Source organism: Morone saxatilis, unplaced genomic scaffold (assembly GCF_004916995.1).
Source record: "Morone saxatilis isolate NCDOM2014 unplaced genomic scaffold, NCSU_SB_2.0 Contig3, whole genome shotgun sequence".
Lineage (NCBI taxonomy): Eukaryota > Metazoa > Chordata > Actinopteri > Moronidae > Morone > Morone saxatilis.
The window spans coordinates 2,815,691-2,828,476 of record NW_023339873.1 but is presented as its reverse complement, the minus strand read 5'-3'; the positions used below and the strand labels follow the sequence as shown (position 1 = coordinate 2,828,476).

The 12,786-nt window shown below is 40.4% G+C and overlaps 1 protein-coding gene across 1 annotated transcript in view; it reads left to right on the top strand.

Annotated features, from left to right (window-relative positions):
* The window catches only part of atrn (attractin), a gene marked incomplete in the record, with an annotated part of 121,514 nt that overhangs the window by 46,236 nt on the left and 62,492 nt on the right, over positions 1–12,786 (top strand). The window contains 5 exon segments of the mRNA XM_035674150.1: positions 661–754; positions 1,655–1,707; positions 3,128–3,222; positions 4,964–5,042; positions 5,940–6,097. Of these exon segments, the coding sequence (XP_035530043.1) occupies positions 661–754; positions 1,655–1,707; positions 3,128–3,222; positions 4,964–5,042; positions 5,940–6,097 (479 nt within the window).

Below are 12,786 nucleotides of genomic sequence, written 5' to 3'. Positions count from 1 at the left end.
AAGGTGGGCGTGTCATATTCTACAGGTTATTGTGCACTGTGCAGCGCCCCCTGTTGATGAAGCATCCGATTAAAATGGTTTCTCTATCGGCTGGTTCGCTAGATAGCACCAAGGTTCCAAGAATCTTGAACGGATCCGGTTCAAGAACCAGAACTACTTTGTTGGAAAAGGCGCCATAGAGATAGTTCATAACTGTACCTGGTACCTGAACAACTTCAGCCAAACTTATTATCACATCTGTGTTTAGTGAGGGTGAGTTGGAAATACGGGACATGATCCTGGGATGCAGGAAACATTCGGGAGAGCAGACTTACCATCAAATCTGTCACTGTGTCATACAAGATGTACAAGAAAAGCTCTTTTTTAGTAAAAACATCATATTTCCTATACCTAAACTTATAGGTAAATGTTGAATCAAATGTACTTGATTCACAGTGTAATATCATACAGTTTATACTCCGTATTTTACAAAGAAAAAGGGAGTTCCCATTCAGAGTCAGTCTATCACCCTCTATATAATACCGTACAGTCAATATTCTCTTATCTAGAGTGATAGCCGGCATTAAATGTAAAAATGTTATGGTATTGTTTTTCTAAGGGACTTTAACTCATTTTAAAATTGTAATGTTTCGTGTGTTTTGTTGTTCGTTGTTTGTTCAGCCTGCAAGTGTAACGGCCACGCCAGCATGTGCAACCCCAACAACGGCAAGTGCTTCTGCACCACCAAAGGCATCAAAGGAGATCGCTGCCACCTGTGAGTTCCGCCTTTTCCATCATATTTTCTCCTCGGTACATTCTCTTTTACACTTGGGCTGTCATGTTTAAGCCCCTTACAGTTAAATTCTGGGAAGGGGAGTATGATTTAGTCTTTTTTTTTTTTTTGTCCATATGCCCGTCAGATACTGTATGTGTGACAGTGAACCACATAACTTTTTACAGGAGTCGTTTTGGACTTCATTCACGCAGCAACTGAACACTGGTCTATAGTAGTGCCAGTAGAGGAGGAAGAAGAAGAATAACTGTAAAACATGATATAATCTATATTTGCATGTTTTCAAAAGTCAAGACCCTTTTTTGATTTGCAATAATGTTTTAAATTCAATGATTGTTTGAGAAAGTAAAGACCTGCGTGGGTGGATGTTAATATGTTGAGATTTTAAGAAGAGTCAATACCCTCTGCCTTTTTTTTTCTGGCACACTGTAGTAGCAGCTGTTCATTAGTGCTACAGTAGCAGCACTAATCTTAACTTTGGCCCTCATTACCATTGGGCTTCCCAAAACCCGTTAAAAACTTGAGATACACTTTCAGGAATGAGTGGTCATCAGTATGAAAATGAGGCTATTTCTTTCTTTTTGAAATGTGAAGTTTTGTAGTCAGAAGGTTTCTGTTTGTGATGTCTGTCAGCTTCTCTAGATCTTCTCTCTTTCTTCTTTGTCTGTTTTCTTTTCATCGCACTCTCATCGACTGAAGGTCGACAGTGTGTTCTCTCAGCTCCGTATCTGACACATGGATTTCCTACAGCTTTGTTTTTATTAGCAATTAAATCTGATCCACTTTTCTTCCTCTCTGCCTTCTTTTCTTCCCCTTCTTTCTCCCTCTACCCCATGTTTTGCCTTTATTTCCGTTCATCCATCCTCCATCCCTCTCCTTCAGGTGTGAAGTCGAGAATCGTTACCAAGGCAACCCCCTCAAAGGAACATGCTACTGTAAGTGGAATTCCAATTACCAGCTTCACACATTAAAAAGCCACCGTGAGGCCTTAGTCTCTTTCCCTTGTTCAGGTCAATGCCAGGACAGTTACATGGCTCTTAAAATCAAAGTAGGTCTGAAGTAGTTTGATGTTTTAAAGAAACAAAAGCCGGAGGTGAAACAGCCTTTTTTAACCAAGTCGCGGGTGGAAAGAGACGCAGATGTTTTTAAGGACCGTCTTTGTGTTTCTCCTGCTGCAGTGACAGACTGCAGTATGGTTGTCCACACTGCAGATTAGTCTCCTGTCATTATTATTCTTGACAGTTGTGGTTATTTAGAATATAATCATGTAGATAGGAAATTGGTACATCTGACAAACCATGGAATTTAACTTACATTGTCCTCCATTGTCTACAAACACTCATTCCTTATTATTTCCTAATCTGATAATGCTTTTTAAGAATACAGAAGGAGCCAGGAGTGGGTGATATATGGCTCTGAAATAATATCTTGATATTTCAAACTTCATAAAACTCCTCCACCCTGGAGCTAGTAACAACGTTACTTTTACTTATGATGTCTTTACGCCTCAAGTCAGAATATTGCCATTTTCACCATATGTATTCCTTTTTAATTATATTATATGGATACTGTCGTCAACAATATGATATGCACACCCCTCTCACAATGGGAGAGAGACCTGAAAGTACATGAGTAGGTGAGGTAGTGCAGACAGACGAGAAACTGATACTTTCTTTAGTATCCACAGTACGTATCTAATGTAATGTGAATGGAACAGTTGGACATTAACACTGGTTGAGTGGTTCAACTGCAGGCTCCTGTATAAAGTGGTCTTACCAACCCAAAGGTTAAAGTGGGTCTTGGTGGCAGGTGTTTGGACTATAGTAGCCAGTACGGTCAGTAAGCGTGAAAAGAAATTAGCTTTCCCATGCAGGTTTTTAAAGTCTGCAAGAGAACGTAAAATGCATTGTAAAGGTTCAAGATCATGAGAGGTGTAAAAAAAAAAGTGGACAGAAAAATCTGGAACACAAGGGAGAATGATTTGGTTGGTGCCTGGTTCATACATGACTCTCTGTTTGTAAACTCACTGACTTTTTATATATTATCGTGATCCACAGGCAGTGACCTCCAGCTGTATTTTAATGCAGGCCTGCACACAGCCATACAACCCAGCCTTTATGACCTTCTTCACAGACAACTGACAGCACAATATAAAATCTTCAGGTCCATCCAAGAAAGTCAATAGGGTCTTGAAATAGGAAAAGAAGGGGGATCTGGGTAATTTCCTGCCCCGAGCGCTGTGTGAGAACATGTTCTTGTGTGACTTTCAAACTCGGCTAATTGAGCTTTTTCTTCTTTTGTAATCCCCACCACGCTCTCCCACACCCACTCCGCCGGCTCGATCACTTCAAACAGACACGCTCCTCATCGACTACCAGTTCACCTTCAGCCTGTCGCAAGAGGACGACCGCTACTACACCGCCATCAACTTCGTGGCCACACCTGAGGAGGTATGTCTCTGACAGTGAACGCCCCGCCGCCGCAGCAGCTGTCACTTTTATTAGGATTAAAGATTGTATAGTCAGCACCAGATGATGATGGTGGTGGTAGTATACCCCCCTCGGGTTATTGTCAAACAGGTTTCTTCCGAAGACACTTCTCCAGTTGTGTCTTTAGCATTATGGTGATAACAGTGATTAATATGAGTAAAAATGCTATGGTTAGTTAACGTCTCCTTTTTAAGAGAGACCTGTGCACAAGAACAAATATAATTTCTCCAAAATGTCAACTTCTCATGAGCTGAGAAAAATGGCCCCCCTTTTCAATATGGTGACAGTGCATTTTTCAGCCAATGCAAAGGGGTTTTTAATGGTTTATTTAGTTAAAGAAGAATTATAAAGGAAGGAACACTTCATTCTGAGTCACCAAATTTGGAGATAAATGCTTTTCATTGGACAGACAGCAGCATAGATAACGATGCAGACATTCACAGCACTTCATTTACATACACAATCATTTAGCTCCACATTAAAAAAAGCAAGTACAAGTGGCACTCAAAATGCTTGAGTATATTGTATTAAAATCTTCAGAAGTAATGAGAGAGATTTTAATTTCATAAGAAAAACAAGCAGCAACCATAACCCAGTTAACAGAAGAGAAACAGTATAACAGCAAACTGTTTAGCAGTATTATATCATAATGGTATCTATATTAAGTTGGGATAGGCCCATTGAGACTGAGATCTTTTTTTTAAAGGGAGACTTGGGTAAATACTTAGAAAAATTACAATATATCAAGTTCCAAAGAACAATAATATAGAACAGACCACAGCCAAAAATAGTATATAATAATATAAACATAAGCATAATTTATAAATAATCATACCAAAAAACAAACGTAACTAATGAAATAAACAGAATGGGCCCCACTCACTCTTGATATAATGAACAAATTAAGGGGAAAAACACCCTCAGGCTCGACACTTCACTCAGTACAAGTCAGTCTGCCACTGCTGAGCAAAAACAGACTGAAGTGTAATGTCATAGTGTGATTTACACTCCTCACACAGTCAGTCACACAGATGTTTTGCCAGCAAATGAAAGCTTGTCCAGTCCTGTTTACCTGGCTGCAGCATCTGGAGCCCAAACTGAAACAAAAGGATCTGATTAGATAACCCAGATGGCATCTTTCCCCTGACAACGCTTTTACCAACTGGGAACAAATGCAGAACTGCAGTCCCTCTGTCAGCTAGAGGTGTGCATAATTGATAATGAATTAAGAAAATATTTAGAATTTTCCTTAATTGAGCCTCTTTAAGCATTCCTCTCCACTTAAGCTATTTCAATGATTATTAACACTGCCTTTCAATCAGTAAGTAAACATTAATTAGGTCTTAATTTACACCTACATGATGCTATCAAAGCTGATAAGACTGCACGACTGCACAACTGCACATACAGTATCTGGATACGTATCATTTTCGTCAGTGACTCGTGTTCAAACATTTGTTTTGCTAATTCAGCTTCCATTAGCTGTGCAAATTTGCTCCACTCTGCAATACAGTAACTGTTTGTACAGCTGTGATCTGGTTTGGGTTCTCTGCTCTACAATGATTTGCAGTAAAGCAGAGCACCTTTTTAGTCCTGGTCCATCCCTGTCCACTGTACATTTATGTGATATCTGGGACTTAAAGATGTTGATGATGATGATGATGGTGACTGCGTGTTTTCTGTGTTGTCTCTCCCTCCTCAGCCAAACCGGGATCTAGACATGTTCATAAACGCTTCCAAGAATTTCAACCTGAACATAACCTGGGCCACTAGCTTCACAGGTACGCCTCAACAAACAGCCCCAGTAGTGCTGACGACAATTAGACGATAACAGAAAATTGATTGCAATTAAATTATTATTCATTAGGCATGAAACCCACCCTGGATGTAGCTTTCCCAGGTGTGAGGATTTGTTGCTGTTTCTCCGTTTTTGTATCACTGTAATTTGAAGATCTTTAGATACTGTTGGTCAGACGGATTAAGCAGTTTGGAGATGTCACCTGAGGCTCTCTTTTTCACATTTTTCTGTGAAAATAATTGTTAGTTGCAGCTGAACACTTCAGACTTAATTCAGTGAAACAGAAGGTGGCAGCAGGTGGCAGCTCCCACCCATCCTCTGTCCTCGGGTTGCCAGGCCAGGTGTCTTCATCCTGTAGGCCTTTTCACAGTTTAATACAACACCGAACATTTAGATCAGATTGTTTTGTTTTGCTAAATGTAATGGGGTAGGTAAAGATCAGGTAACAGCCTGGTAATATTTCTGTCTTGCATTCTTGCATGTTTATTCTGATATAATGTAAAAGTGAATTGGTAGTTTAAACTGATTACTTTTCCTCCTGTAATATTTAACTGTTGTTGATATTTGGTTACCTAAAATGGGGTAATCACATAAAGAGAGTGCTGTCATGTTGGATTTGGATGAAAAAATCCTCAATTCCATTAAGTTTGTGTTCTTAGAGTTTATGTAGTACAGAGGAAAACTGTTTTCATGTTTAAGTTTGTAGAAATATAGCCATTTAATGTCTACTGTATCCTCCTATCTTCATTCATCTGTCTTTATTTTATTGCCCTCCCCCCCATACAACATGTTCTTACTCACATTTCTATTCATCACTCTCCTCTGTCACACCCCTCTCCACCTTCTGCCCCTCTTTTTTGCTCTTCTTTCTGTCTTTCAGCAGGCACCCAGACCGGGGAGGAGATCCCCATCGTCTCTCGGAGCAACATCAAGGAATTCAAAGACAGCTTCTCCAACGAGAACTTTGACTTCCGCAACAGCCTCAATATAACCTTCTTTGTCTATGTCAGCAACTTCACATGGCCCATTAAGATTCAAGTAAGCTTCAGTTCACCCAAATAACAAAATAACGTACGACGACGACGTAGTTTGTGCCGCAATATAACGACATTAATTAGTCTGCTTCACTAGATGTGTGTTATTACTGCATTTTAACCAGTGATTGTATGTTTCACTAAAATAAAAGCACATGCTTACATTTTTAAGAAAAGGTGGGTGAAGAGCAGACAACTGTATTGCAATGTGTTCAAACCATATCGTGTAAAAGTTATGATCATTACCGTTCAGCATTCTTAATTCACAGCGATATATATTTTAGGAATCACCACCTTAAGTTGCACTATAAAAATTAAATTACATTTTGTCTGCTGAAATCCACAACAGACAAGCAACTCATTTCCAGTCTTTGTGATGCTTTAGTTTCATGTTAAATGACCAGATTTAATATTGAGAATGACACTTTCAGCTATGACGTCCAAGGATCGGCCTCCACTTACTGATAAGTTGAACAGGGAAGAAAGCTGATGCTTGAACTCTATATATGGGAGTCTCTTGTGCTTTGACCACATGGGAAAGCAGAAATGACTGTGATGCCTGGGAACGTGTGAATGAAATGTGACAGAAAAGGAAAGTCACAATGAGAAATGTGCGAGAAATGATCATCTGTGTTGCACTTTAACAAAATATTGAATTATGACAGATGTCTCACACGCCCTTAACCCAGTGCAGCTTTAATGCCAAGTCATGTTGCTTCTTCAAGTAATACATATAGAACATAACACATGATAAAAATATAATTTACTTAAGTAGAACATGAGTATAAACCTAAACAGGCCAAGCTGTCCTGAATATTTACTGACTGTAGCAGTGATACATCTACAAAATGCCATTAATTCAGTTCTGCAAATGTGTTTTTATGTGCAGAGTTATCCCATATTCGGCTTGTCTATGTGGGCAAATAAACACTAACACATACACTCATTGCCCCAAATATTTTGGATTAAAGTGCAGGAAAACTGTGGTCAGTTTGCACTGTGACTGGTCAACTTGTCTGATTTAAAAGCCACTTTTCTACTCTATAAACCAAAGAGTTGGCTAGTAAAATGTAAATGTTGGCAGTCACCAGTAAAACGTGGTCAGAGGGGCGGGGGGGGGGCGGTTTCCTGCATTTGGTGTGCAGGAGCTTTTCTTCAGTGTTGATGTGGCGCCTTGGCAGTAGTAGTGAATAGGACTCTGTGTGCTTGCCCGGTAGCTGGCAGTTTGTGTTTATGCAGCCGAGCTACAATCGCTGCTGCGCTAGGTGAAGCGCTGCCATGTGGATGGCTGCTGGAGAGCAAACTGTCTCTCAATAGTGCTCTTACTGTACTTAATGTTGGGGTTTAATGCCTGTAAGAACTTAATTTGCAACAGGATGAAAGTCGACTCATTTTAGTCTGTTTATTCAGTGTGGATCTTTTCACTGTAATAAAGGGCTTTAATGTGTGATATTCTGTGTTGTCATCCCCTTACTCGGTTTGCATTGGAAACATTTATCATAGGCACGGTTTTGATTGCTCAGCAGGTGTCCATAAACATCTTATAATCAACTTTATATATCAGATATCAGTTATTGGTTAATATTCTTTTCAATATTCTATGCTCAAACCTCACCACTACTACTAACACTAGATATTGGAAAAACCTGAATCAACGCAGTTATAAAAACAGATTTAACAAAAGGATTTATTATAGGGCTATTATTCTGTCTGTCATTTTCATATAGCACCAGAGGCACCATAATCAGTAACCTTTTACACAGAGTTTTTAGATGGACTACAACCATTTAAAAGTCCCATGAATTGGTATCATTTCTCCCTGAATGTGAAGTGTAACAAGGTGAATAAAGGTAGATTTGATAGGATTGGCAGTTTTCTAGAAATTTCAAGTGCTTATTTCCTAAAACAACTTGATTCGAAAGACAGTTCCTATTTTTGCTTGTAGTTTGTTGCCATGGTATAAGCATAATAATACTCTCTGTAATATGATATAGACAATAAGGAACTGAGGATTAGTATATGAGGACAAGGGCGACTCTCTAGGACCAACAGATCTTAGTATGTTTGAAGAAGTGCCTTTCACGTTGATCTGACGGAAAAAATCTAACATGAACTAGATTTGTTGATATTTGATCAGGTCTAACTGATCACAAAGCTAACCTACTGAAATGCATTTACTATCAGCGCTTCAGAGGTGTAAAGAAATCTGAAATGGTAAGTGAATGCGCCACCAGGAGTGGCTGGTGCTTTGGGAGCATGAGGTGTTCTGGGCCTGGCTTTTTGCCTGCCTGTGTGCCTCCCAGAAGAACTCTGGAAGTGATTTGACTGGTTGCCCCGTGCAACCTCCTTCCCCCTGCCCTCCTCCTGTAGGGGGAAAAAAAATCCTGCCTCCATCTTCCATGTCTTGCCTTCTGAGGGCTTTTAGTTCTCTCAGCTTCTGATCTCCAGCTGCTGCCAGCCAGCCTCAGGAGGTCTACAGTGCAGCTTCACAGCAGAACCAGAGAGCTGAGCTGAGCTGAGTTGAGAGAGCCACCCCCCCCTTCTCAGCCTCCTCTGGTCCACCTCACCTTCTGTCTTGGTTGGTGGGATCATATAGAAGATCACCCCTTTACCTGAAACTAAAGCACGCAGGTCTGCTAGCGTGTCATTTTTTTCCTTGCACTCATGGAACTTTACCTTCGTCAGCGAGGTAACATTTTGCGCTTGTTTCTCTTTCTTTTTCTGCCACTTCTCCTTGTATTAATCATTTTTGTCCCACTCTTTCTTCATAATAACAGCCATTCCTTTTTTCGGTTGCCTTTTCTAACTCTCCTTGCCGTCAGTGGTCTGCTGCAGTGTGGCATTGGGATGTGTGTGTGTGTGTGTGTATAATCGTAGGCGGTTGGTCCTCCAGTGTTGGCAGGCAGAGATCGGAGTGTTGGAAAACGGTTCATAAACAGCAGCCGAGAAAGCGCAAGGGCAAAGTGGAATGTTAAGTTGAAACACATGCTGCATTCAGAGTGGGCTGTGTGCAAGCTAAGCTCTCTCTCTCCCAGCTTTAGTGTGCAGCTATACACAGCTCAGCCTCTTTCTCTTTCACTAACTGACGCACCACCTCAAGGTTGCCTCTGTTTGCTTTCACATGGTCGGCAGTAGCATCAGAGCAGCGAGTTTCTTTTTGTCTGTTTGCATTGACTCCACTTGTTGCAATCACCACCCGATGTGTTGCACTGAATCAACAGCAAACATTACCCCCCCCAAAAAAAAAGAAAACTGCACGGTGAATTCCAGTTCTTGGTGTAGCAGTCTTCCTCTAAATGTGTATCAGATAAAATATGCAAAACTTCTAAAAAGCACAAATGTTGGATTGCAGGAAAAAACACTTTGATATAATCATTTTGACCGACCAAAAATGAGATCTTTTACAATAGTCAAAGTGAATTCTGTGATGACTTCATCACTGAGCCTGCATCATCAAAGTAAAATCAATTGCACTGAGATTAGTCAGCGAGGAGTTTCTCCCACCCTCTTTTTTTTCTCTTTTTTTTTCTTTCCTGATGAAGAATAGATCTGAATTTAATGATGTTTGTAATGAAACGCAAATCCCAGACTAATTACATTAAAGAGCTGTGATCTCCTGTTCCGTGCCTTAGTGAACATGTCATGATATGGTAGAGATTAGTACAGCCTCCAATTTAATGCCCTGCTGTGGAGTAGCAGCAGCTGTAGCTATCAGCTGGCTGGGCCGCTCTGCGTATCTTTGTGGGCTCGTGTAGTGTTTATCTGGGCCATGCATGGCTGCCTGATGTGTTCGTCTTGATACTGATCACAGAGAGGTTGGGAAACAGAAACTGAGCAGTTTTGCCAGCCTGTAACAATGCCGGGTACGACCAAAACTCAACCAGATACAGAATTTAACTTTATGCAAACAAATAAAAAAATAAAAGCTACTATTGATGTTTTACCTACCTTAACATGTAAAATGCAAATACAAATAAGATATAAGAAATTAAATGTAATCAAATAATAATAAAATGTGAAAATATTATACAAACCATCCTTTAGTTGTCGATGCAGTTCAGTCCGTACCATTGAGGTGGACAGACAGACCAATATTACCATCTTTACAACCACTCCGTTAAGATGGCTAAAAACTATTGAAAATAGATGAAATTTCAAAATAAGGCAGATTATTGCACTAGTACAGTGAATGACTTACCTGCTTTGTCTGCATTTGGCTGGTGGCTTGATCAGTTTTTTAAACCAAATTTAAGAAGGAATATTCAGTACCACTTTATTTGACGGGGTTATTTTCCATTAGACTGACATTACACTATCTTGACACCATCATAACCAGGGCATGACGGTCAGCTACTGACTTAATGACAACTGTCATAAACATTCAGAAAGATTCCTCCATGTTCATGACAGTGCCATGTCAGTCTTATACACACGCCTTCAAATAAATTGGTACTGAATAATCTGTGATACAGTACTGTCTGGCACATGACAAAGCACACATTCATAGAAGTATCCCACACACAGACACATTCAAAATTCTGTTTCCTTTTGTCCTTCCCTTTTTTGTGAAAACCTGTTGAGCAACCCTCCCTCGCACTGATAATGACACTTTCCTTCAAAACTCCAAAATAGTTCAAGCGGCTGTCAGAAGCCATTAAAGGCAGAATATTTCCCGTCTTAATGCCTGGGGGCAGACTGACAGGCCCTGCTGCGAGATCCTTTGCGGCCCCTAAAGAGTCACCCTCTGCTGGGTACATAACGAGAGTGTCACCCGGGCCTCCCGCCGCCACCATTGGCCTGCCTCTTGGTGACACGGCACCACACGACTGACACTTGAGATTACCCGCTACAATAACTGTTATCGCAAATCTGCTCAGCGAGATGGCCTGCTTGTACTTTTCAAAATGGAGTTATGCAGTGATGACATGATGCTGCAGCGCCCATCGGTGCTTTTTCATGTGTTGAGGAAGTGGATGATGTTGAAAAGGGCTATTGTGTCATCGGAAAAGAACATTATGTATCTCTAATCACCTAGAGAAGTAGATGGCTTTGTTAGGCTGCTGTCACAAAGCAGCCCGGCTTCCAGTACACCAGCTGACAAGGCTTCTTTGATAACTCTAAGCTTTGCTCTTAAAAGAATCCCTGCCACTCACAGTTTCATACAATCTCCGGTAGTTTTTCTTCAAGCCATTCATTTTTACCTCCCATTTACATTCATGAGCACAGGAAGTAAAATATTCCATCAAAAACTATTTTCTCTTAATTGCAAGTAGCAGTAGTAGTTTAGTGCTTTGTGAAGGTACAGGGAAAGGCTTTTTTTCCTCCTTTTTAAATCCTGTTTATGTTGGAGAAGCACTGAGGAAGTGGGCAGAGTCTGGAAAGTAGAGCAGCTGCTTCAGAGTATTTTGGATTGTAGTGTCAAAAAGAGAGTGAGAAGTAGTAAGCAAAAACAAAAATATTTCTGCCTGTTAATGTCACACTGCCATATTTTCTGTGCCCCCCAGTTAAGAATAAAGCTAAAGCAATGAGATTAATTGATTAGTTTCACTATTTTTATAATAACTGAGTCATTTAACAAGCAAAATTGCATGCAGTTGCTTTTGCCAGCCTCGCAAATGTGAGCATTTTCTGCTTCTCTCTGTTTTAAATTACTAAAAATTGTATTCATTTGAGCACTGAACTCTTGGTTGGACGTAAAATGCAACGTTAACACGCCAACTTGGGCTCTAAGGACTTGCTATGGCCATTTTTTCACCTTTATTCAACCAGTAAAGCCTCATTGAGGCAAGAATTCACTGGCCAAGAAAAGAAGCAATAATAATGAGTTACTGAAAAATGACATAGAACAAATAACACAAAGAATGTCATGAAATAAAAAATTAAGGAGAAATGCAATTATTGAATATTTGTAATACACTCAGGATTTCATCCTAAAAACAACTAAAACCAATATGCAACCAAGTATTTGCCCTGATTGACATGAAACACTGTAACTTGGCAGCATTAGCGCTTTGACACATCCTCTACAATATTCACGCAACTCTTGGTTACCTACTGAGTTCTACACTGCCGACATTTTTTTTTAAAGTTTTTCTCCGGATTTACTGGCACCCTGAACTTCTTGTCAGTGTTCAACAGGAAAATTATCACACTGAGGATTCGGCGCTCAACAGTAATCAACAGCAACACATTAGTGAGCCAGATGGTGCTGACTACACAAGTAAATTAGACCCTGGGCCGTTCACAACACACACACACACACACACACACACACCCCTGTCATCTCGCCACAGAGGCCAGTGCCTGTGGCCCTGTGTTGTTCTTGTGTAAAGTCACTGTAGATTTATACAGATTCTGACCCATCAAGTTTTTCTATGCATGTATTGTAATTCTTGATCACATATTAAGTATTCATAGACTAATCTGACATTCACACAGTTTTTCCGGCTTTTGTCTTTCTTTCTTTTTTCTTCCTCCTGCCCCTTTTTTCTGCTGGAATTGTATGCAAATCCCCCCTTTGCAGAGGAATAATAAGCAGGCGCGGTGATAAGTTCTGGTCCAAGGTGTCACCTCGGAGAAAAGATGTGTGAGGTGAATTCTGCTGCGGCCAGGAGGCGCGGTACCCTGATGTTACCAGAGAGAGGCAGTGTTGTGTTATTCATTTTGAAGCTTTTTTTTGGGGGGGGGGGGCTT